The sequence below is a fragment of the Drosophila miranda genome, chromosome 4 (assembly GCF_003369915.1).
Source record: "Drosophila miranda strain MSH22 chromosome 4, D.miranda_PacBio2.1, whole genome shotgun sequence".
Taxonomy (NCBI): domain Eukaryota; kingdom Metazoa; phylum Arthropoda; class Insecta; order Diptera; family Drosophilidae; genus Drosophila; species Drosophila miranda.
Genome location: NC_046677.1, coordinates 32092419 through 32118556, shown reverse-complemented (window position 1 = coordinate 32118556; position 26138 = coordinate 32092419). Strand labels below are relative to the sequence as shown.

At 48.9% G+C, this 26138-nt stretch overlaps 1 protein-coding gene across 2 annotated transcripts in view; it reads right to left on the bottom strand.

The window, feature by feature from the left end:
- The window catches only part of LOC108164059 (protein O-mannosyl-transferase TMTC2), a 29169-nt gene extending 6882 nt beyond the window's left edge, over nt 1-22287 (bottom strand). For both annotated transcript variants that reach the window (XR_001775769.2, XM_017299643.2), the window contains exons 1-2: nt 21826-22287; nt 527-613 (exon numbers count right to left, since the gene is read on the bottom strand). Coding sequence is in view for 1 of the 2 variants with exons in the window: in XM_017299643.2 (XP_017155132.1) it covers nt 527-613; nt 21826-21920 (182 nt within the window). In the remaining variant the exon portion in view is untranslated. The remainder of the gene's footprint in view (nt 1-526; nt 614-21825) is intronic.
- Between the last annotated feature and the right edge of the window lie 3851 nt (nt 22288-26138).

Genomic DNA, 26138 nt, shown 5'->3' with positions numbered 1-26138 from the left:
TATACACTTTCCAAGAAAGGGGGCACTATGATTTCTAGCAGATGATGGTGGAATTCATAGAGGGACACCGGAAAGATCAAAGGTTCTCTTGCTACAAATAAGTGCACGAACCTTTCTTTTTCTGTGCGCAGTATACTGTACTATTTATAGTAGAACTTTCCAAGAATGCATTCAAAATTGAAAGATCCTTAAGCTCTAAAATTGAGTTTGCGCTCCCATTCCTTCATTTTCATATGAAGAATGCATTTCTCTAAGGCAGACCCCTTAGAATGAGCAAGCGCTAAGATCGTTTTTAATTTTTCTGAAGATATTCCAGGCAGCGATGGTTTATCAGGGAGGGTATCAAAGGCATCGGCTATTCTTCCCTTTATGTTATTTTTTTGCCATGTAACGCAATTGAGGTTGTGTTAGAGCTTGTCTGCATCCGTGTGTGTATGATATCGCAACTTTAATACATTTTCCTGGAAGGTTGAACATTCCAGTGCCCTATCCGTTGGCCCCCACATTTTAGCGATCCTTCTCTTACCTGTCGTCGTAGACGAAGCCAGCATTGAGGGTGTTCAGATAGAGGGCGAACGCCAGGCTGCAGCAGAAGAGACACGTGTAGTCCATGCTGAAAGAGGGAAACAATCGATTAGTAATCGATAACATGGAACAATTTGCTTATACCATATCCCCTAATCCCTTATTCTTATCCCTATCCCCTTATGCAATGATAACGTTGTGTATCCAAAAGTCTGAAAAGTTGCGACATTCATTGCAGTGGCTGCTGAATTTTCACTAGGAGCTTCTTTAGCATCTCTGGTTCGCAACTTTTTCGCTCTCATACTCATATTTCTCATTACTGGGTATTGCCCAGCGGCATTAAGCAACTGCTGGATGGCAGAAGAGAAGCCTTTCCTATCCTTTCGCCGAGTTTCCTTTCATGGCGCAAATGTACAGGTAGATGGCATTCATGACTTCCTCCCTTCGGCTTTCGGCTTTCGGCCAGCCATTGTTGGCATTTCGGACTCCATGACAGCAGCAGCAGCAACAGCAGCAACAGCAGCAGCAGCAGCAGTTGGCTTCTGTTCCAGTTGTTCTTACTCTTCTCCCTGCTCTCTGGTGCTGCTGGTGCTGCTGTTGCATGCCCCACTGCTGCTGCTACTGCTTCTGCTGCTCCGCCTTTTGTTGTTGTTTACTGGCCGTTGATGATGTTGCTACAGCCATTACACATAATGAGAGCCAGCAGTCTGTTGCTGTGGCTGTTGCTGTTGCTGTTGCCTTTGCATTTGCTTATCCCACTCCTGGTGCTTCTACTGCCACTGCTGCTGACTCTATGCACATTTGTTGCTGCGGTTGTTGCAACGTCAACAAGCGAGGCACTGTGCCCGTCGCATCGTTGACATTAAGACTCGCAACAGTTGCAGACAATAAAGGCTATCAGCAAGCAAGCCCCAGCGACTGCCATGTATGCCATGTATGTTCCACCCTCACACACCCACCGTCGTACACAACACGTGTTTCCTCCCTGCCGCCCTGCCACATTAAACCATTCCCAATCCCGTTTCCGTTTCCTGCTGAGTGCACAGTCCCTCGCCTGCTTGCCTCTTTGCTTTGCGTTGATGTGGGCAGATTTTGTTCCTACATTTTTGCGGGTAATTATTTTTTGGACACGCCCAAGCCCGCGGCGTCCGTATTCTGCCCCTCATTCCCACTGAATTGCATGTAAAAATCAATGAGAGGAACGAAGTCCGGCGGAGCAGGTGGAAGGATAACACCAGATGAAATGAAACGAGATGAGCTCCCTCTTTGTCTGTTGGATGACTCCCAACCCCCACCCCCAACCCCCACCTCCAGTGAATCTGATCCCATTTATATTCCGAGCATTACAGAATGGGGGGTGGCTGCCGGTCCCAGTCCCGGCGACAACCAGTTCTTTCTGGCATTCTTTTTGGCGCACAAGCCATGTAAGTATATGCGAGTAATAAGCAGTTGGCTTAGGCTTAGTGGACGGGCTAGAGGGTGGCAGTGGTGGTGGTGGGGCTTAGTGAGAGCTCTGGCATAGTTTTGTCGACGTTGACACACAGAGCGAGAGATTTGGCATTATGGACGAGAAAGCCGAGGCACGAGGGCTCGCTCGAGGGGCTTATGGCCAAATTAGCAGCATTCAATATGCGAGTAAGACCCAAGAGAAGCGAAATACAAGAAAATTGCTCTGCTAATGAGCCATAATGATGAGCATTTGGCCCTGCTCTTCCTTTCGAGACAACTTGTGTCCTCTTTTGTGTGTGTTTGCCTGATTGATTTGCCTGCAGTTTGTTTCCGAGCCATTGACTTGTCTACGCGCCTAACACGCTTATTCTTGTCCTTGCCTCTGCCCCTGCCCCTCGGCCTGACCGTTCCTGCCACCCCACGCTTAGACCCCTATCATCCTCAGCTTGTCAACTCATTCAGTGGCGGCTGCTGCTGTCTCGCATACCAATTATCCACAAATAATTGCCCATAACTTGAACTCTCAGACGAGCGCCCATTGTTTACTTGGCTATACATTTCCTTGTGGCTTCCTTCCTTCCGCTCAATCTCTTCGCTCTCATGTGGACCACATCTTAACTTTCTTGCCACACGCACGAGAGTGTGGCTCATTGGGTCTCATTCTGGCCACCGTTTTATCAGGGAGTCGACGGCCATAAATCATGTTTTATTTTCGTAATTAGCTCTGCCACAGCATAAATAACAGGCTTTTCATTGTCTCAATTTTCGTGCCCCTGACCTCCCCTGCCCCCCCTCTTTTCCTCTGTTTTGTTTAACTATTTAACAGTTTCGGGTTTATTGTTGATTAAATTTCCACTTTGTCTTATTACATGCCCCGAATGGTGGAGGAGCCGAGGAGCGCACTTTAAACTGTTTGCACAAGTTGCCACCTGGCTGTGCCCTCTTGCCGCCTGCCATTCTGCCAGTGCCACTGCCACTCTTACAGTCGTCGCTGCCTCATGCCTCATGCCTCATGCCAGTTGGCACTTTTGTTTTTATTGCCCTGCCACCTGCCATCCTTTGCTGCTGACCTAGTAAATTGTGTCGTCTAATGGTTTTTTTTTGCCACCTCCTCAGTGGCATTGCGTTTGTGTTTGCTGTGCCTTTGACAGTTTCCGCTTCCGCCCTCGCCCTCGCCTCCGCCTCCGCCGTTCGGCCAGGTGTTTCTCCTCTTGCCACGCCGTGTGCCACTCCCCTCCCACCCAGCGAAGGGAGGGTGCTCTACTTAACCCGTACCTTCTCTGGGATATGTGTCTCCCCAACGGCAGCTCAAAACTCCAATCTCCGGCTTCTGCTTCTGCCTCTCTTCTTTAAAGCATAAATCGATCTTTATGGGCAAAAGTTGCCGCCCAGCAAGCGACCTGGCCAGGGTCACTCGTTGGGGCTTACACCCTCTGCAAAAGCAGGCCACAATTAGCCAGCAGGGGGTGGTATGTGGGTGGGGGGCTCTCTGTGTGTTGGTTCAGCGAGTTTGGAGTATTAAAATTCTAAATTAATTGCCTGTTGGATGGCCCGAAATGCCAAACACAGCAGCAGCGGAGCGGCAGCGGCAAAAAATGTATGGAAATTAGAACCTGGCGTAGGATTCTCTACTCGGAAGACTAATAGACGTGAAATTTAAGCGCATTGAATTAATTTTTCCACCCACACACACACCCCCCACGAGTAAAGTAATTTGTGGGGCTGAGACCAGGAGGTGTTTGTGGGTCAAAAACTATAATTAATAGGCGTTTTTATTTCGCTTTGCTTGATTATGCATAGAATTAATTATATGCCGACACCTGCGGCCAGCTGCGGTAGCTTCAAGTTTCGCCACACACAAAAAAAGGGGTTAGCCCCATGACACATGCATACCCCGCCAGCAATCACCACCCCTGAGGGGGTGGCAATCATTTTCCGCTTAAATTGTTGTCGAATGAAGGCCCATACTCTTGGAATAGCTCTACTTTCTCTCTCTAAAGTGAAAGTTTATTATTATGCGCCAAACGGTATATACACAAACACACACCCACATCCACACCTGCAAGCACATCCATGGACAGACACCGACAGTGGAGACGTTTAGCTCCGACGCCGCATTGCATTTTAAATGAGCCCAGCCCCCCAAAAAAAGGCAGTTGCCGTTTTAGTTTTTCGATTTTCCGTTCTCAGTTTTTAGGCCTCCCCCACTCCCTCCCCTTGCTGTGCACCCTCTCCTTTGCACAACCGGACATCAAAATAATGAACGGAAAAGGCAGCCATTTTGGGAAAGTACCGTAAAAATGCCGAAAACGTTTTTAAAAATGAAACGATTACACCATTGCGGCTTGCAAACGACCAAGTTATGATAATGTTTGGCCAACTAAACTCGTTTAGCCTGCCAAATAGTAGTACGACTGCTCCCCCATTCCTCCCTTTGCCATTCCCATCCACAAAAAATGCACAAGTGTGTGTGTTCGAGAGCGGATGTGCAAGGTAAGCCTCACAGCACAAGTGCGCAACACATGCAAACAAACCCGATTCGGGGTCCGAGAGTCGTGGAGAGTGTGGGGAGGAGTCCAGTCGAGTCGAGTCGAGTAAAGTGGAGAGGAGAGGAGAGAAGAGAAGAGGAGACTAGCCTGCCCCATTGGACGCATTGTGGATGCAGAACTGGCTGACTTTCCGGTCAGCTTTCGTTAGGCTCGTATTGCTGCTGCTGCTGCTGCTGTTGCTGCTGTTGCTGCTGCTGTTGCCCATTGCCAATATTTTTTGAGGTATTTAGAGCCCGAGCAGAGAGCAGAGCGTTGTGGGTGCTGCCGGGTTACTTGGTCCTTGGAACGAGCTGTAGAGCTCAACGAGTGTATGAATGTTTATGGTCTCCGGGCAGGAGTCAGACTCATAGGTGAAGCCAGCCTCAGACTTTGGCAGTTTTATGCTAATCACAAAAAGGCAGTGCTTTCCTTTCCACGTATGCATATATGTATGCACACACGGCAGCCCACATTCCACATACGGAGGAGGCGTGGCAGTTTTTGAGTAAAACTTTTCATATTTTGGCCCTGCAGCAAAGTTTTCCCTCAGTTCACTCTGGGGCTTTCACTCGCTCGATTTTTGGTTTTATAACTCGTTGAACATTTGCCCAACAGTTCGTACAATTGGGGGGTGGAAGGTGGAGGGTGGGATGGAAGCCTGCCTCCTCCCCAAAAACCTTCAGGAAGCCTGTCTGAGAGCGGCTTTTGGGCGAATTATGAAAGTGCCGCAGTTCCGCTTTCGGTACAGCATTTGAATGCGAATCTGATTTTCTATGCCGCTCGAATCGCAGCAATTAAAGAGAGAGTGGAAAAACCCTTAGGCGTATATCGATGCCATCGCGCAGACAACGAGGCTGCCACATAAATAATAATTAGGTAATAATTAGCATCTGTCAATTAACAGCAGCGCTCGATATGCGCTATTTCCTCCCCGTTTCCCCCCTCCTACGTTTTGTCTGCTGCTCTAAACACTTGCCACGGCTACTGGCCCTGCGACTGCCACTGCCATAATTTAATTTAAATGCCCAAAACTGTGGAATCGTTTAATTATGTATTCTCATAGACACATCCAGGGGGGCAGGGCAGGGAGTGTGGCAGAAGGAAGCGCTTAAGCGCGGGGAGGATGCTGTGGCGGATTACTCTGCCCAAAAATGTTACGGCGGCCCCCAAAAAAGAGGCATCCACAGCGTCTCGATAATCGTGGGGCGCCAGGGAGAGCGGGAGATGAAGTTGCGGCCTAGTTTTAGGGAAACTCGAATGTGTGTGCGTGTATGTGTGAGTTCTGTGACTGCGTGTGTGCGAGGGTTGCGTTAATTGAATGCGCAACTGTCGTGCGATTCCCCCCGTTCACCCATTTGCCTGTTAGCCTGTTGAACAATTATGCTCTGGGAGGAGCAGGAGGAGGATATCCAAAATGCCAAGTGCCTTGAAATTGAGTCCGGGAGTCCAACGTGGCGTATGCGTGTTTTGCTCTATATGCTAATTAAAATGACATGTGCGTATGTGTGTGTGTGCCACTATCTGTCTCTGTGTGTGTGGGTTTGTGCTTTGTGCTGTTTGCATTACATAATTATAATTACGCATACGCCATGTTGGCGCGCATTTGATTTCCTTTCCCCGCAGCCCTGCCGTCCCGTCCTGCCCCGTCCCGTGTTGCAGTGGAGTAGTCTTTTTTACACTTTTGCCCTGCTCCGAGTGGTCCGTGTGTGTGGCAAATATTTACGATTCTGTTGCAGCCCCCCTCCCTGCTGCACTCTCCCTTTTTTGGTTTTTTTCTTTCTTTTTGGGCCTTTGGATTGCATTTAAATAGTTCGCATGGAATATTTAACATTTTGACGCGTTGCTCAAATATCCCCTCCAGAGTTGGGGACAAAAACCCGAGCAAATCGAAACATTAACTGGCGGAAGGCAGGAAAAAATATTATTGCGACTGGCATATCAAATAATTCAGCGGCAACCGTATTTGTGCCCGTCACGTGTCCTGGCTGCGCACCGCTCCACTATGTCTCATTTCTCTCTCTCTCTCTGTGTGGCTGTGTGGCAGAAAGAAATCCAATTGCTAACCGCAAACATAATTAAAAACTTTGCACAACCACAATCGATGGCAGCGCGATTGCACTCCGATTTCCAGCGATGCGAAGGGGAAGCCCTGCTCTGGACATTACACAACGCAAAGAGCAAAGAGTGCGACGAGAGACGAGGGTCGAGAATCGAGGGTCGAGGGACAAACGACGAATGATGGCGCTGCAGTTGCAATCAAATTGAGCAGAAATCCTCATAAGGGGTGGGGGACCTGCAGCATGCATCACGGGGGCTCTTCCCACGTGAGGAATCAGATTGCAGACCCATGCCATTCCAGTCCATTCCGTGACTATCGATTCGGTGGACTGTCGGTGGTGGAACGACACGCAATCCCTCCGGCTGCACCGTCCACCGTGCACCGTGCGTACGTGGGCATAAATCCAATTAAATCACAAGTTACGCAATGTGATAAGTCACGTTGTTTATTGTTTCAGAGCACACAGTGCCAGTAGCAATGGCAGTGGCAGTGGCAGTGGCAACAGCATCCCATCTGAAGCTGCGAGGGGGAGTTCAATGGCAGGACGAGACAGAGAGGGGAATGTAAGCGAGGAGTCGGCATTCCGCACACCGCAATTTATGCACAACCGACAGGCAAACAACGAAACAAACAAACAACTCACGCGGCCGTTGCGGTGTGTGAAAAATAAAATAAAAAACAACCGACGGGGGAAAGCCAGTGGAAAACCCCGAAAGAGAGCAACGAAAACAACAACGAAAAAAAGCACAAATGAAGCGCCATAAAATACTGCCACAACTAAACGCAGTTGGGCTGTGGATTTGCAGAGCGTATATCAGCGGAGTAGCAGGAGCATCAGGAACCACACGCAGCACCTGCCACACAGAGTCATTCCTCTAAGTAGATAATCCTTTATAATTCACGATCCCATCACCATCCCCATCCGCCCCACTAATGCTAGAGTTAATGCAGCTCCTCTGCAACTATACTGAAAACGCATTAAAAAGGGATAAAAGATTAGTTTGCTAGTGGTTCAGAACTAGGGAAGATCTATATACGTGTCCAGAAGAAAAATATATATATATTGTAGATAGTTGCACTCCTTAGATCATGGGATATTCATTCTTTTGAGATTCCGTTTCTGGTGTCTTTCCATCGATTTGTGACTACTTTTTTCAAACGTTTCGACCTACTTTACAGTCTGACGGCATCGCCTGTGGTTCCCCTGTGCCCGTCTTCAAGCCTTCCTCCCCTTGGGGTCGTGGTTCGTGGTTCGAGGTTCTGTCTCCTAGTCATTATTTACTTTTGGTCAACTCTCGTTCAAGTTTTGAGGAGGATACAAAAAAAAAAGGAGAAGCGCAGAGAGAAATATGAGTTGAAAAGAGGAAACTGCCAAACAATTTGTGAAGTGCGTTTTGCGCACATTGAAGTTTGTGTGGCTTTCAGCGCTGCGCAAAGTTGATTATTTCCAACCAGAAAAAGGGAGTGACGGAATGGAGTCATGTCCCAAAAGGTAAGCCGACAACGGACGTTGGCTGCTGGTTTATTGAAGCATCAATTTTTTGTTGGCCAAATTATTTATTAAGTCCCAGCCCCAGCGCAGTCCCCGAAAGGGGCAGAAACTCAACGTAAAGATTCGCCACAGATTCGGAGACCGCAAGAAAAGGGTTTTTCCCAGGGAAAAGCAGCAAACTTTTAATGCGCTCGAGAGTCGCTTAAACAGAATACTCTGACGGGAAAAAGGGCAGCTTTAAGGCAGCAGCCCTACATCAAAGACGTCGTATCTCTTTTTATGGTTTTTTAATGCTGCAACGTTATTAGGTAGCTTCTACGAGTACAGTACTCGTGTGCTCCTGCCATTTGCCGGCGGCGGCATAAAACTCCAACGAATGGGGCGTCAGAGCGTTAAAATTTGTCACGCGCTCGCGCACACATGGGGCGTATGTGTAATTTTTTCGCTCTGCTCTGTGGCACCCCGCGGCGAACTTTCGGATCGATCGATGGCTGTAGCAGTAGCAGACGCAGTGTCAGTGCCAGTGCCAGTGCCAGCTGGCAAATGTATATCGCAAACATTTCTATCAATCATTCAAACCGATTGATTCGCAATGCAAACAGAGAGCCCCGAATCTGGGGCATGTAGGAATGGCTATGGCTCTGGGAATAGGAATGGGAATGGGTATAGGAATGGGTTGACCTCAGCTGTGTCCCCACACAGTGTAGGTGCACCTGCAACAGCATCTGCTTGTTTCCATTTCCCAAAATAATGCACAGACTGCACACATATTGACAGCCGACAGATTTTTTGGCATTGTGTAGTCTAAAACCAGACCCCGATCCGGATATGGGGATATGGATATGCACGGCAAACAGGCAAGTAAACAGAAAACAGCATCAGCATATCAGCATCAGCATCAGGGAGTGCTGGCACATGCTGGTTGCCAGTCAGGATTGCAATTGCAATTGTTGTTGCAAATTTGTATCTGCTATGAAATGTAAGAATGTAATTGATGTGCCATTTGTGGCGAATATGTGGATGATTGAGGAGGCAACGAGCGGACGGGCAGGTGACCCCCAACACACCTCTAAGATACGAGAACGGGCAGAAAGTATTCAGAATCGATTGCGGACCCTATCTCCCGCTCTTTCGGGGGCATACCGAAAGCATTTGGCCCGGCATTTTAAGTGAATGAAATGAAAACAAATATTGCAAATTTACACACACACACACACACACTGATGCATTGAGCCGTGCAATTGTTGTCTGTGGATCTGTGTACGTGTGTGGATTGGCATATCTGTGGCAGGGCTGCGGTTGCGGCCATCTGTCCATTATGCGGCATCAGCCGCGTATCTGCTGCATTCGTGTTTCAAGTTTGTAAAGCATTTATTCGATCCACTCCCAAACGTTATTTAATCGATGATTCACTACCCATCGGTAGCCGAGAGTCAGATCTCTATCTGTGTATCCATTCCTGCCTCCTCGACACCCTTCTCCTCTCCCCGACAGATCCTGCGGCTAATCGTGAAGTTCTTCGGCCATAATCTCTACTGCTTCTGCCGCAATGTTTGATCTGGCCAAATACAACTTACTGATTTTATTGCAAATTGATTTTATGTACACCTGCCGCCACCAAGCCCCCCCCCCCCCACACGCCACGCCACACACATCGGACGGCCGATTGGTTCTGGCCTGGCCAAAAGGAGCGGCCCGTCCGAAGCGTCCCTGACGTCTGCCAGCAGTTTAATTCAAACAAATTTTTCATGTTTACATTGTAGGGGCGATAGTGGAAACTTTTTAATCAAAGTTAATTGGAAAGTTTTGCTTTGTCACTCACACACACACACAGACAGTGGATCCACACACACAAACACATGCACAGACAGAGACAGATGGCTCTATAGCCTGTCTGGCCACACACACACACAGACACACACACACACACACACAGAGAGAGAGAGAGAGAGATCCACATTCACTCACTCATTCAGTGGCATTGCAGCAGCAGGGGACAGGGTGCATAAAAGGGCAAAACTAAAAACTGAAAAGTAAAATGTAGGTTATCCTTCAGCGCACACAAAATGGTTCTCGATTCCCTTGTGGGTTACTCTCCTGACTTCGTGTTTCTACCCCCCCTCTCTCTCTCTCTCTCTCTCTCTCTCTGTCTCTCTCCCTCTGTCTTTCTCTTTCTCCTTCTCTCCTTCTCTCTCTTTCTGGCCTTTTGTCTATCCTTATCTCTCATTCTGCCGCTCCTACTGCACCTCTCTCATGCTGTTGTTGTCCCACCTTTGATGATAAAATGTCATTTTGCTCGTTTACGTGTTCGGGGTTGTGTTCATGCCCCTTACCACGTGCCCCGTGCACCGTGCACCATGCACCGTGCCACCTGCCGCATCGGGCTGCCCCCTGACAGAGCCAGGGCCAGGGCTGACATTCAACGCTCTTGATTAAATTTTATGCAGTTTAACTATTTCTTTTTTCTTTCAGAGCAGCCCCATGCAGCGAGAGAGAGAAGGATGGGTGGCTGGTGGTGTGGCAGCAGTCACTGCACCGCTCTTTTTATTACGTTTGAAGGCTGACGGACGTAGGGACAGGCCGACGGACAGACAGAGAGTTACGGGTCGGGCATTCAACACTTAAGCGTAGTCGCCTGACGGAGGAGGCCTCCTCTCTTGCTCTCTCTGTGTCTTCTCTCTGTAAGCTTCAGTTTATGCTGCAACCGGAAAATTAATCCTAATGAGTGCTGACACATACACACACACACACACAAAGGCACACACGGAAGAGCGGAAGAAAGAGAGGGAACGACAGAGACTGGAAAGAGACAGCAATGGCGGCGGGGGAGGGGAGGGGATGTTTGCGCATGTGAAGCGATTTATGCTTTTTATTCCCTATCTTTTCGAAACGGGGGAGTACTGGCAGTGCCATTGCCGATCAGCAAGGTATCTGACACGGCACTCAATGTATCTGTATCTTCACCTTGCCAAAGAGCATTTCATATTCGTTTCTGTTTCTGTCTCTCTCTCTCTCTCTCTTGCTCTGTTCTGTTCTTCTGTGCCTCTGTTGCTTGGGGCAAAGTTGGTTTTTGTCGCTGCCTCTGTTGTTGCACACGTGCGTCCCATGTAAAATGCAATTCCCACACACAGATGCAGGGATACACGGGGTGTGCATGTGCGGGTGTACATGCATGTGTGTGTCTCATATAAAACAACATTTTGTAAGCATTTTATGGGGCCATAGTGTGGCTGACTCAGTGAATGGTTGGCTGCCTGGATGGCTGCCTGCCTGTGCAGGTAGATAGTATCGTGGCAAAAGGCACAGCAGAAAGGATGGTAAGGGGATGGGGATGGGGATGGGCTTTGGCAGCGGAGGAGATGGCTGCTTGGTTCGGCTGCTGCTTCCTTTCAAAAGTGTTAAATGCCGCGTTTTGCATTAACTTGCATTGCTCGCGCTTTCCGCTTTCCGCCTTCCCCCGGCCTACCATCCGCTCCTCAGCGCGCTCTTGGCGGTGTCTTTTATGGGTCTCTGCCATTGAAACGGGGCGACTGTTTGGCATGAGATGAAATGCAATGAAATGAAATGAAATCAGTGTCAATGTGCAGGCAGGAAATTCATTTTACGACTTTAAAACCTGAGCCTGAGCCTGAGCCTCAGTCGAGGAAATTAGCCGCCGAGTGAGTGGAGGGGCGGTAGCGTTCCCCATTCGATGGGGTTCTTGAAAAACGCTCAGACCCCCTTGAAGTTATGGGTCCTTCCGCCTCGGGGCGACTGGGAATTGCATTGGCAAACGATATCATTCGATTCCAAGACGTTTCAGTCCATAATTTCTACTGCCACCTCCCCTTGTCGGTCTCTCGTCGTTCTCTCCATAAACATCACACGCTGATGTCGTCGAGTCACGTAAAAGTGTATTTAGCGGGAGGCACGTGTGTGTGGGAGTCGGTGCCTGGCACCTCAGCGGGCTATTCCCTGCCACGCCATGCGGCGCGGCTCCTCTTTCACTCGCAACAATGGGCGCAAAGTAAACAAATTAAAATGTATGCACAAGCACGGCCATATGGCTGGGGGATGGCAATAGGGGTGTCGTCAATTAGGGGAAGAAAACAGAGAATCAAAAAAAAAGCAAAAAAATAAATATGATTGCATAGCTCCATGGACGACGCATCGGGGAATCGGGGCTATCGAGGACGAGGACGTGGACAAATCATTTTGCCAACGATTTCAGCGATTTTCGAGTGCACAAATTGTTCGCCACGTATGTGTGTCCTCAATTCCTGCTCACTTGCCTGCCAGCCTGCCAGCCTGCCAGCCTGCCCGCCTGCTGCATGCCCCCCGCCCCTTAGCCGTTCCATCAACTACGAGTATTGTGGGACACGCTTGCAGCTTTCACATTTGGTTCATGGCAGATTACGTATACGCCCCGTTTGAAAATCGTTTGCATTGCCTCCGCCCCTGCCTCGGTCCCGACAGCAGCCGCCTCTTGGGATGCTGTTGCTGCTGCTGCCGCCGCTGCTGCTGCGTTCCAATTTCCAGTTATTTGGACGGCTTTTGTGTTGAGGATGTTTTTGGTAACAAAAGCGCTATTCGCTGCTTGCTGCTCAACTTTTTGTACCCGTTACCTGGGCAGCCAGGCAGGCCATGAAGAGTGCTAAAATGATGGTTTGTCTATTCAATAATTCTCATAAAGATCGGATTGTTCCAGTCCTGATTAAGATCTCATCATTTCATCGCTTCATTAAAAGATGGTTCTATCTGTCCACCCCTGAATGAATTCATCGCTTGAATGATGGGTATACCCTTGTTTGAGCATGCCCCACACCAACATTCTTGATTGTTTTTTCGTTTCATTTGGGTGTTGGCTGTTCCTTTTTGCGCATGTTTGACATCAATATAACTTTATTCCCACTCCCACTCCCCGTCCCCGTCCCCGTCCCCGTCCCCCATTCCCCAACCCTGGGCCCAGGAAGCCCGATTCACTTGTCCCAGAAATATGCAACTCTTGCATTTTTTGTAGGTCCTGTTGGCTGTACAGTTGGTTTGGCTTTCGGTTGTTGTTTTTTTGTTTCTTTACTTTTGTGTTGCCTATTGTGTGCTTTGTTGAAATTGTCATTTGTTTCCATAGTTGTTGTTGTAGTTGTTGCTGCAGCAGTGGTTGTTGTGTTCTGCGGCAAGCACATATGGTAATGTGTTCTGTTTGTTTCGTTGCTTCGTGGCTGCGGCACAGCATTTTCATGGTTTATACTCCAATGCTGCTGCTGTTGCTGTTGCTGTTTCTGTTTCTGCTGTTGACTGCTGGCAAAGATTTGCACTTAGCGGGGGGTGGGGTGAACGAATGTGAATGGTCCCTTTTTCACCCCCGCAGCAGACCTTTCTTCCCCACCAATTCCCCCTTTAAGCCATAGCCAAAAGTTCGCCTAGAGTTGCATTTAATTATTTATCGTGTTTGAAGTGTGCAAAAAACCATAATCAACAAATTTACTTTTATCTGTCACGCCCATTACCCCTGTCCCCCACATCAACGCCCCCTCTCGCCGAGCGGCACCGCTGACTCGTGACATTTGCAAATAAATAGAAGAGCAACAACAATACGATATATGTATATACATATATGGAATGGTAAAAAATGAGAGCAACAAGAGGAGAGCCGCACCACAGTAACAGTAACAACTTTTCACATGCGCGAAATTTATGGCTGAAAATGGAATTGCATTGCCAGTGTGTTGGTTGGGTTCCGAGTGTGCCAGTATGTGAGTGTGTGTGTGTGTGTGTGTGTGTGTGCCCGTATTTGCAGTTTAATTTAAATATTTTACACGCACACAAACACCAGCAACACAGCAGAGAACTCCACTCCACTCCACCCCCTCTACCACGGCGAAGGACATTCTCACGCATTTGTTTCACAACAGCACGATTCAGAGTTTTCTTTTCTTGTTTTCCCTTTTTCCTTTCTCCTTGCCCCTTTCCCCCTGCCGTTTTCCGCTCTTTAAAGTCTGCTGCTGCTAGCCTTGGCCCCTGCCCTGCCGCTCTTCCTTCCCTTAACCAATATTTAAAATATGAAGACCATTAGCTAAATATTGGCTTTGGCACGCTCACGCTCACGCACACGCCCACGCACACGCACAGGACAACGAAGGGGCAGCAAAGCAAGGCAAAGGGGACGATGAACATCCCAGGAAAGCAGTCAATAATATTAACTCGGAATTGGGAGCAGGAGCTTGGAAGCTGGGAGCTGGGAACTTGGAACTGGATCTTGGATCCTGGAGCTGGCGGTGGAGTCTGCCCCGTGCTGTGCATACTTATTTGGAGCTCAAGGCGCCCACTGAGTGGCGATGGCAGGGGGGTGACTCGGGGGTGACTCGGGGGTGGCTCGGGGGATGGGTGTGAGTGCATAAAATAAAAATAAATGTTAACAATGGCAGAAAGGCGTTTTGTTCGCCGGACTGGATGTCGGAGTTGCTTGCCGGAGTACTGCCGGCGGTGTCAGGCTCATGCGGCGCACGAAATGCCAGCAACAACCGACGCCCCACCCCCACCACCGACCACGAGGGTGGCGGTGGGAGCCGGGCGGCGGCAATTTGTTGTTGCCTTTGCGCCTGTACTTATGCTAAGTAAAGCGATGATGTAAAAGACAATAACGTGGAGCGGGGAAAGTGGAAAAGCGGGAAAGCGGAAGTGTGAGCGGAGGCTGTAAAGCAAAAGCCGCGGAGACCACAAATTCAGCCTTCGTTCTCGGGCTCTCGGGTTCGAGGTTTGGGGTTCGGGGCTCGGGGCTCGGGTTTGGTTTGGCATTTCATAAAGTGCGTAACAATTTGTTTGCATATACATCTGTATCTGTATCTGTATGCGGGGTATCTGTGTGTGTATCTCTTTATATATCCAAAGAAATATGTACGTATGGTTGGGGGTACACTTTTGCGGTTCATCCGTTTTGATATTGTTGCCATTTATGTTTTAATACTGTGTTGTCTGGCGGGCGAGTCACAGCAATTTGTTCCCGCCAGGGCTTCCTGGGCAGCGGCGGCTGCGAGCGGGTGGATTAGCATCCCGAAAATAAATTTCAGGCCGTCCTCCAATCCTGGCAGATGGTGAAAGCTGCCATGCCCGTTCCCGCTGTCGTCCTGGACCCTGGATGGGAGCCCTGACCACAGACGCAGTCTCTCCACAATGTCATTAGGCAACGGAGTAAAAGTTTTTGCTCACCTGTGCGACCACATCGAGGACGACACTGAGATTGAGCGAGCGAGACGAGTGCAGGTGGCAGTGGAGCAGAGAAGTGGAAGAGGAAGCAAGTTCCGCCTGCAGGCTTTAAAATTAAATAAACTAACTCGCACACATACATATCTAAAGAGAGCGGGGGAGACACAGTGATACCCTCGGAAATGTAACTAACACGCTCGCACACAAACCTCTGCAGACAGAGACACACTTACACAATCGCATATTCGGGTCTGTGTGCTGAAAAAGAGGAGGACACCGACAGACACAGCGAGAGGCAGACAGACTCTCGCACATATATTTTAATGCAAATTGAGCAGAATTAATTTAGTGCTGTCTGTGTTTATCTCTGGAGCGCTTAATATCCAAGCCGTCGTCGCTCTGCTCTCGCTTTACTCTACCTCTTAGTGTCGCTCCTTCCCTCGCTCGCTCTCTCTCTCTCTCTCTCTCTCTCTCTCTCTATTTTTGTCTGCCTCTCGGTCTCTCTCCATCTGGCTGGGGCATATGTTAAACGTTTGGCAGTCTCCGTCTCCTGCTTTATTTTATTAAAAAGTGGGCAGCAGCCTCAGTTTTCTTGGAAGCAGCTTGCGCCTGTCTGTCATTGTTCCCAGGACCCGAGACCCAGACGCCCCCTCAGAATGTCTTGCCTACTTTCAGGCATCGCTCATATACGAGCCGCGGCGACAGACAATTTTTGAAGCTCCTGCGACATTTTCGCTCAGTGTACATTCATATGTAAAAATTCTTTCTTTCTTGCGAGAGTCAATCCCCGACCTGCCTCCTCCTCCGCCTCCGCCTCTGCCCCGCCCACGATTGCGGTTAGTCGTTGCCTCCCGGATCCTTTGTTCGGGGCTTCGGTGGCCTCCGCTTTCGCATTAGACACGCATCATTTGCGCGTTTGTAATCAGGCGAAAGTGTTTCGACTTTCGACGCGTCTCTCCCTTTTGCTCAGCCTTCGCACTGCCGTTTGCCTTTGTCTCAATTGTTCCACGCACACACAGAAACAGAAACACACACACACACGCACACGCACACGCACACACAGATACTAATACCGACTCACCCACACCAACACATTCGGATACGTTTCTGGTTTAAAGTAAAAGTTTTTCAATTTCAAGTTTTATGGGCGACAAGTTCGCAGCGTCCGCTCTTCGAGTCCTGCCCCAAGGAGTGTTCGCACCCCCAAAGAGAAAGGGGATGCGAGATGGGAGATGCCCATCAGCTGCGTAAATTTGCCTTATTTCGTTTTATTTCCCTGGCAGTACGTGCTCACAATTCCTGATGCAGTCGCTTCGACTCCTCCTCGAACGCACTTTAAGGCGCACCCCTAAGGCCACGTGTAAAGGACTCTACATCGACAGCCAGCAGCAACAAGTTGTCTTGGCCAACATTTGGGTTCCGCTCAGCTGGCCTTTGCCCAGGACGATCCGGGACCTGGCCCTGGTTTTAGCTGCAATCGTTTAATTTTACGCTCCAGTCACTCCTCGCTGGAGTTGGCCAAAATCGCTGCAGACAATTAAATTCCATTTGAGAATTGGCTGCAACAAATTCGCGCCTCATTCGTGGCACTCTCCCCGTTTTGCACGCTCCTGGACCTCTGGCCGTTGCTTTCGCTATTTCGCTGCTTTTCGCACAGTGTCCTTGGATCAATGGAAATCCGATAGAAATCAAATTCAGTTTATTCTCGCAATTAAACGAAAGGGAATTCTTTTCAGAGAAACTTTTGCGATGCCCAACTATTGTCCCAGACTTCCTCTTCCTGGCTCTGACTCTGGCTATGGCTCTGGCTCTGGCTCTGGCTCCTCGTAATCGGTTCGATGCTCAGAGCTCACAGCAGCAGATCCCAGCAGAAAAGTGCTGCACAGCCCCGGACAAGTTTCGTCTGTTTTCCAATTTCCCAGCGAACGACGACGGGGGGGAGCAGGAGGAGAGTGGGTGGTGAAATACCAAAGCGAAGGATTTTATGAAAATAGCTGAAATAATTTTCCATTAAATTCTTGCGCATGAAATTATCGCATTAAAACGAAACAAAAGCCGCTTTTTTCCCACTCGAGCAGAGTCTCCCATTCACCAAATTTCCCCCCTGGTTACACTACCCCTTCCCCCCTCCCCTCCCCCACAACACCAGCCCAATCCCAATCCCAATGCTCGTCCATTGTTTGCTTAAATTTTGTACAGTTGCTCGTCGTCATCATCATCATCGCCAGCTCCTTCTCTCCGGTCTCTCTCTTGGTGCCTGGTCTCTGGTCTTGCTCTCTGCTGGAACTCTTCTGTTATTTGCTTGGTGTTTTACTGTTTGCATTCATCTTCATTATTTGTTTGCACTGCTGCCCCAAGTGGGCGTGGCAGCGACTGTAGGCCGAGACGGAGGCGAAGAGTGAGACGACAGAACAGCAATACAGAAGAAAGTTGCTGCTGTTCCGCTCCTACTGCTACTGCTACTCCTACCGTTGAGCACTTGGCAGCGAAAGTTTTTGACACAGTTGATTTGCATTTGAAATCCTTGCTCGAACTCAGCCGCTCCTCAGCTCCCGTTCCCACCCCTTCGCCCTCTTTGCAGCCGCCCAACAATCCTACTCAACTTTCTGCTGAGGGCACGGGAACGGGCACGGGGCCCGCCCACACACACAATGATTTATGGATTTTCATCATATTCTGTTGATTCTGGGAATATTTATGATTCGCTCCTCCGTTCTCCGTTCTCTGTGCATCTCCGCTCCTCCTGCTTCTGCTCCTGCTCCTGTGTCTGGTGTCCTTGGGAAATCTCCTGCTCGCGTAGAGTATTCATATTTTGGGAGCGTTTTTGTTATAAATTTTTGAGAAATAAAAGAAAGAAAGAAAATTGTACTTGCTCTCGCACTGGCAAAAAATAGACACAAAAACAAAAACCAAACCCCAAAACAGAAACAGAAACAAAAGCACGCCGGAAAAATGCTGAATATGCGCAAATTGAATTTGATTTTTAAGCACTGATTGCTTTTATTGTTCTCTACGACGGGGGTCCGGTTCTGGTCCTGGCCCTGGTCGTGGCCCTGGTGCTGGTGCTGGTCCTGGGATTGGGTTTGGGATGCGGCGGAATTTAAATAAAATATTCTAAAAAAGATAACCGACAGAAGTAAAAAGATTGCCGCAGCGGACAGCAGCAGAGTGATCGAATGGGAGATGCCCAGCATTGATTGGAACTAGAAACTGTTTGTCGAATATCCAAACTCCCTTTTGAATCCTTCGCCCACAGGGTAGGGAAAAGTTTGGCTGGCGGCTAAAGGGCTCTGCGGCTCTGCGGATCTGCGGATTCCCGTGACAGCGTTTCTGTATTAATTTATTGATATTAAGCTTTTGTGTTGCCCGAATTTGCATTTTTTGCAACGGAAACACGGAAATGAGAAATAGTTTTTATGTTTTTTCCTGCCATTGATATGAAATCGAAATAACCAAATTTTAACAACAATTAGCCGAATGTTATGTTCTGTTCTGTTCTGTTCTGTTCTGGCCCTGGCTTCGGGCCCAAATTGATTTTCATCTAGAGTGGAAATTGCATTTTCATCGCTTGCCAGCGCCCTCACCCTTCTCAACAGAGAGAAAACACATTAGCACGCGGAATGTGCACAAATAAATACTTAATAACCTCAAAGGCATCGCACCCGCACCGGCACCCGCACCCGCACCCGCACCCGCAATCGCACCTGCACCCCTCTGGCAGCCCCTGCAGCGACAAATGCAAGTCACACTTGCCCCCAGGCAAAGGAGTAGTCGGGGGAGGACATTAGCATGAGAATAAAACGAAATTACAGTCTTTAAAATAAATGTATGCGAAATTTCCCAACCAAATGCCAAAAAGTATTCAACTAAATGCGAAATAAATTTGCCAGAAGACAAAGCCACGACACAGGAGGGAGGGTGGGGGTGGCGTGTGGCGTATGGGTGAGGGTTGGAGGGGTGTTGCGGGAATGTCAATTCCCTGGGCGTTGGGATGTGCCGCCGCCGCCGACGCGGCCGCCGCTGCCGCCGCCAGGAGACGCAGAAAATCAATTTCGGCTACAAGTTTTCAATAAAGTAAAAATAATGTCGCAGCCAAAGCCAAAGCCAGCTCCAGCACCAGCTCCAGAATCGGAATCGGAATCAGAATCAGGAGCAGCAACGCGCTCGCTCCTCTGCCATTATCCTGTTCTGTGAGAGACGGTGAGGGGGAGAGCAGAGGAGAGGAGATATCGAAGATATGGAAGCATCGCTGGCTGCCGGCGAAAATCAACGCCGAGTGTCAAACAATGAGGGTCGTTAGAGGCAGCAAATCGGAGCAAAAGCAAGGCAAAGCGACTCGACTCGACTCCTGAAGTCAAGTGCACAAAGCGTCAAATGAAAAGGAAACTGAGAAGAGCAGGAGGAGACTGCCGACTGGGGATTGGGGACTGGGACAGAGCATTGGGGCCTGGGGACTGGAGATAAGTCTAGTGATGCGTAAAGCAACGCACTGTCAAAAAATACTCTCCGTGGCCCGTGGCCCAGGCAAAAGTATCAGCAAATCCGACTCCCGGCTTCGGTTCCATCTCGGATTGCGGCTCTGCCTGGTGCTTGGGATGGTGTTTATTTATGTGCGCTGTGCCTTGTGATAAATCACTGACATTGATGCCCGCAGACACAGAGAGAGAGAGAAAGAGGGTTTCCATCACCATCACCCTTCCCACCTTCATCCCATTCCACTCCCACTCCCATCCATGGTGACATCGAAAACTTTAACCGACTCCCGATGCCTAGGCAAGTGACACGTGGCAGCAACCTCTTCTGGCTAACAAGTGAGGCCTGGTCTCGGTCCCGGCCCCGGCCCCGGCCCGGCACCAGCACCGGTCCCCCGCTTTTAAAGAGTATACTGGTATAATAAGTTTATCAGGAGTCAGACAGGCAGTCCTTGCGGTCCTCGCTGGCGCCTCCTCGCAGGAAATAAAGCGGCGCTCAATCACAGCGCCTGCCGGAAATCGGAAGTTAGCAGGCTCACGATATCAGGGCCGGCGGTTTCCCGAAAGAAGAAACGAAATATCGGAGCAGCGGAGGACCAACGAAACGTGGAGGTAGAAGGCACAAACCGAAGCTGAAGCTGAAGCTGAAACTGAAACTGAGACACAAACTCTGCCGGGAAGTTGGAAACTGTTTGGCAGCGCCAGATAAAATGTTGTTGATTGAGACGCAGTTGAGCGTTAATAATTATTATTTTTGTCCGCCCAGAAGTTGCCTCCCCCTCCCCTTCCTGTGCTGTCCTTTCCTACCCCCTGTCTCCTGTCTAGGACGTGCCTCGCCTGGTTTGCTTTTGATTTTTGATGTCTTACAATTTGTGGCAGATTTATTTTGTGCATTAACCTCGAATTTGCACTGCGTCCATTTCGATTCGATTTCTTCCGAAACGGCTCCAACAGCACGTCGCCGCAGTGATTATCGGGCCCCCATTCCCCCCTTCCCCCATATATGTATGTATGCGCCTCACACTCTCTGTGTGAATGTGTGCGAATGTGGGTGTCAATAAATTCCTGCCTCATTGCCACTGCGGCCACAGCAATGGGAGGGGCGACAGCAGCTGTTTGTCTTGAAGTTTGTGCCCCAGAAACTTGTGGATGCTGGTCATGTACTCGGCTTAGTAATGGGAGCAGCAGCAGCAGCAAAGGAAGGAGCACTGGAACAGCTGTGACACTGTGTGTGTGGCAGCAAGCATTGATTTTTCGGGATGGCGGGGGGCGCACTTTTATGGCTTTTCATTTATGAAATTTTTGACAGCCACTTTCCCTGGAGTCGCATGTGCCCCAGAAATATAAGCGCCAGGCGGCCAGGACCCAGTTCCCTAATTATAACATTCTGTCGAGGCGAGGGCTTTCCATTAAAGCGCTCTCCGGGGCTAAGCACAAATCGATGGCAATAAAATGAGCAGAGGAGGAAACTGCTACATTTTTGGAGATTTTAAGTAGGTCTCCAGCCCTTTTTACCCCCGACTCGCAGAGACCCTCGTCATAGGGTATTTCAAGAGTTCTCAGGTTTAACATACGATGCGGGAAAGTGTCGCCATTCCAGGCCGGGAAATTCTTTCTGGCTTCCGCCTGCTGCTGTCCACCTCCGCCTCTGCCTCTGCCTCCTTCTCCTTCGATCCGGTGGAAATTATAAATAGCAGTGGAGCGAAAATAACTTTTTCCAACGGAGACTTTTATTATTCCGGGCCATACTCGAGTTCCTTTTGTTGTCCAACCCCGCCCCCCCTTCGGACCGGGCTGTGGCTTCTGCCTGGGATCTCCTTCATGTGCACCACACTCTCTCCCAGTGAAATTTTTACGGTTTGTGTGTGCGAATTTATTGAAAAACTTGCGCTAAATATAACGAGAGCAGAATGAAGCCAAAGCCCCAACGAAACCGAACCGAAACGGTCGGAAGTTTATAACAAGTTTGAAATTAATTTGATTTCTGAGAGAGAAACCGCTCCCCCAGTGGGAAGCCAGTACCCGTTACCTATTCCACATTCACCATTCACGATTCAGAACCCATCCAAACCGAACAACAAATAACAAGATAGGGGATAGATGCAAGATGCAACTTACTTTGATTTATGCAACCTCAGCCGCAGCCTCAGCCAGGCCTCGCCGGCCACCATCTCCTTGGCCGACAGCAGCCAAGGCGTCTCCATCAGAGGCATCTCTTTCTCTCTCTCTCTCTCTCTCTCTCTCTCTGTCTCTCTCGCTCTCACGAAGAGTGGTGGTGGAGTAGGAGGAGCTCTTGCTCTCGGACTTATCAAGAGTTTCCTTATGAATTGCAATTGCCTTTGCTATCACTTAGTTTAAATATTTTATGCATGCAAGTGTTCTATCCTTGTTGCTGCTGTGCACCAGATTTGGTTGCATTTTATGTGATTTTCTTTCTGGTAGCCAGCCAGGGGACACACACACACGTGTGTGGGCTTTGTTTTCCCTTGAAAATTATATGAGTTTTGTGCTTTATTTGCATTCGTCTATGCATTCCCAGCGCATTCTCCGAGGAGACTCCGGGGAACGACTGCTGCCAGGAGCTGCAAGTGGAAAGAATCGATAATCAAGTTAGTCGAAAAAGTGCCAAAAAAAAGATCCTCTAGAATGTGTCAACACCAGTATATCTAGTTGACAGCCAACGCTTTTAGACCAATTACGAGACAAGGACAAGGACACAGACACGGACACACGGAGGTCCATTTGCTGGTGTCATGGAAAATAGTTCCCATTTTGCCCGATTTTGTTTTTCCCTAATTAATTTTTGTTGTTGTTGCCGCAACTAAAATGTGATTATTTGATCTACATTCGTCGATAATTACGGATTATTGAAAGTTTTGTTTGAATTAATATTGAAATAATTTCCACACAGCCACAAGAGAATGGTCATCGGAGGGCAGGCGCACGGAGCATGAAGCATGAGACATGCGGCATGCGGCATGCGGCGTGGGGCGTGGGGCGTGAGGAGGGATAAATAATTACCAAAAAACAGAAAATACAGAATAATAATCGTAAAAATAAATGGCCTCATTGGTTTCCATTTGTTTGCCGCTCGATTGTTTGCTTGGCTCGTCGGCGGTTTATCGTTCAATCTATCTATCCGAACCGAATCGAACCGCACCGCACCGCACCACATACACAGATACAGATACAGATGTGTGTGTATCGATGCATTAGTGTTCGCTTTTCCGTGTTATTGTCAGCCTAGAAATTAGGTTAATTAGTGGTCAGTCGTTGTGTAACTGCCGTGTCCTCTGATTGCTCTGTCGTTTTGGTTATTATTTTTTCCCCTTTCCCTTCCCCTTTCCCATTACCCGTACTGCAAAGCCTGGCCCCTATTCTGGATTCCATTCAGGATAGAAATCACTCAGCTATAACTGATTTAAGGGAGTCTGGGTATGGTTGCCCGAGAATCCATAAGCTGGATGCAACTCGAAGACACTTCGGAACGGAGTGCCTCAGCTGGGGTATCGACGGAGCAGAGTCTGGGATCTGTAGCTCCGGCCGAGTGCCTCAGTCTCGATTCCCAATTGTCTCATCTTATTCGTTCCTCTCGTTCTCTTTCCCTCTCCCTGTCTCTCTCCTTGTATTATCTTCCTGTAGAATGCACAATTGTGGCAGCAGCATATCTCCATCCCATACACACATTCAATCGCTCGATTTTTGTTTGTGTCCCTGGCAGTAATGAACTTTTATGCATTGTCATTAACTTTTATTGTATATATCTGCCATTCATCCTCTCTCTTTCAAACACACACACACACCTCTGCTTCTCCCCCCACCGCCACCGCCACTCTTGGGGATGTCCTTTATGTGTCGCCTCCATGTTTTGTTATTGCAATTTCTGTTTTTGCAGGCATTTTAATAAATTTAAATCATTTGTTGCATTTATTTTAATTATGCGCAATTTAAAATGCATTATGGCGCTGCAACTTTAAAGGCTTTAAGGCACCGAGGTGGGCGGGGGAGGGGTAAACGACTGGGTCATGCTAGGAGGGGGTGAGGGCGCTGTTAGAGGGACGCGTAATTTAATTTCGTTGACAGAAATTCAATTATTTGCGTTTTCCGTTGTGCCGCGGCGGCGGCTAACAAAAATTTTGTCAAAATGCCTCACGCATGCAGAGAGCTCCCACATTTCAGGGGCGACTTTTTTTTTAGGGTGGGCGGGGGTGGGGAGGTAGGACAGTGCCCGGGGGCCGGCGGCGCATGCTGCGTATACGTGTTTTCATTAAATTTTTATTTATTCGCCGCCGCTCATATTTCCCAGGCAAATGTCTGGATCGTCCCCATCGCCATTGCCGTCGTGCCAGAGGCCGACAGAATTCTTTTGGTGTAATTTCATTACTCCAATGTTTTACTTTGCTGAATTATAAATGAGCCCTTCGGTTGGAGTTCCACAGTGTGACGCAGCGCCTCCTGTTTATAGCTAGTCATGTGTGCTCCTCCTCCTCCTCCCGCCCTCCTTTGCTCCATTGTGATGTCCTTTGAAGCAGATGTTTTGGGCATAAAATTTGAGGGTGTCCCTGCCGCCCATCTCTGACTTTTGGGGGGCGTTGGTGTCAAAGTTTTCCCCATCCACCTCACGACTGGAGCACAAACGTTTTCAATGAGCCCCTGACCCTCCTCCGTTCCTCCCGTCTAGCGGTCAACTCGCTCCGCTCCCCCATAAATATTTGATAATGTGTGTGGCTGTCAGTTTGCCGTCGAATTGAGTGATTTCCATGGGCCCCCTCCATGGCCCCACCTCTGTCTGCATTCTATTATCGCTGTCATTTTTCTCTTGTAATTTTTCACATTTCACGGAGGAGCAGCTGCAGCGTTTCCCAGAGGTTCGTTCGGTGCAGCCGGAGCCCAAAGGCTGAAGTGCCAGCCATTGACACACGACCCCACCTCTGTCTCGCTGTCCCTTTGTCTGTCTGCCGCTTCGTCTGGCTTCGTGACAGTTTGACATCTCCTGTTGTTGCTGTTTCTGCTGTTGCTGTTGCTGTTGTTCGGTTGCTGGTTGACATTTCGACAAAACGCTGAGCAGGCAACCCCGTGGAAATTGAATATTATTAGCTCATTTTGCTGTAATTGCCCCAACTGGGGTCCACTTCGGGCTCCACTGTGGTCTTGTCTGTCTCCAAATTACACATATCACACATACGCCGCGTGGCCGATCTATTTGCGTGGGCGTATCCACCATATCCACTCGACTCCAATGGCAGCAAAGTCCAAGCGGTGGAGCAACTAAGTCATTAGCTCCACTTAACTCCCGTGACGAAGTCGATAAGGCACCCTTATCGCCATGCCTTTGCTTTTGATCGAATTTTAAGCGTCACACATGGCAGAAATTTCTCTGGATTCCCACTGCCTTCCACGCCGTCCACTACTCATGGGAGCGTCTCGAGATGGTGGTCAAGAAGGCCAACGATGCGTATTCGAAATCTGAGCGTAGAACAGAGCAGAGCCAGCAGCTGGTAGACACACTGATTAGACAAAGTTGGCTCAGCAAATTAAGGGACAGGACACAGACAATTGCAGACTGCCGAGAGCAAACTGCAGAGACTGCAGCATCTGGCCGCCACAGAGGGCAAAGGGCTGTGGACTGTGGACTGGGGACTGGGTGGCTGCCACAATGGCCAAGAGTCGGCAAAGTTTCGAGCTGCAAAACACAGAGCACAGACTTCAATCCTGTGGCGAGCACACAGGACGAACTTTGCGACAAACAGCAACAACTGCTGGTAACCGCTGGCGCTTAACACTTTCTCGAGGGCGTTGCCGCGCCACGCCACTCCTTCCCCGCTGCTTACTTCTCGTACTTTTGCCTCCAATTTTAATATATTTTTAATAACCCGATGAGGGAAGGAAGGAAGGTCACAGGACCAGTGGCCGGATTGAATTAGAAAGTTGAACTTTTGGCGAGACACAGTACCAGATGAATTCTCAATTTGCACTCTGAATTCCAGAGAACTTCGACTCTTATGGAGAGTGCCAAAGGATTCGAATCTCACATATGATTGTGTGCTCTGGTTTCCCTCACCCGCCTGATCGCCCATCCGCTGTGCTGGTGGGTTGGCATTCTGTTTATTTTGTGTATTTGCTGGCAACAAAAAAGTTTGCCAAAATAACATTTATCAATGTCGTCTCGCTCCCAGTCGTTGCTCGGTCCCCAGTAGAAGTCCCCCAAATTTCTCTCCCTCCCTCTCTCTTTCTCTTGCGCCACGAATTGAAGTGCATCAAATGCAAAGTTTTGTGCATGCGAGATGGAAATTTGTTTGCCAAATGTATGCTAAAGTATCTGTGGGTACAGCACTCACACACACACACACACACACACTGTCAAAATATTTTATCAATAATTCAACTTGTGCCCCAGAAAAGGAAACAAAAATAAAAAAAAATAGTAGAAC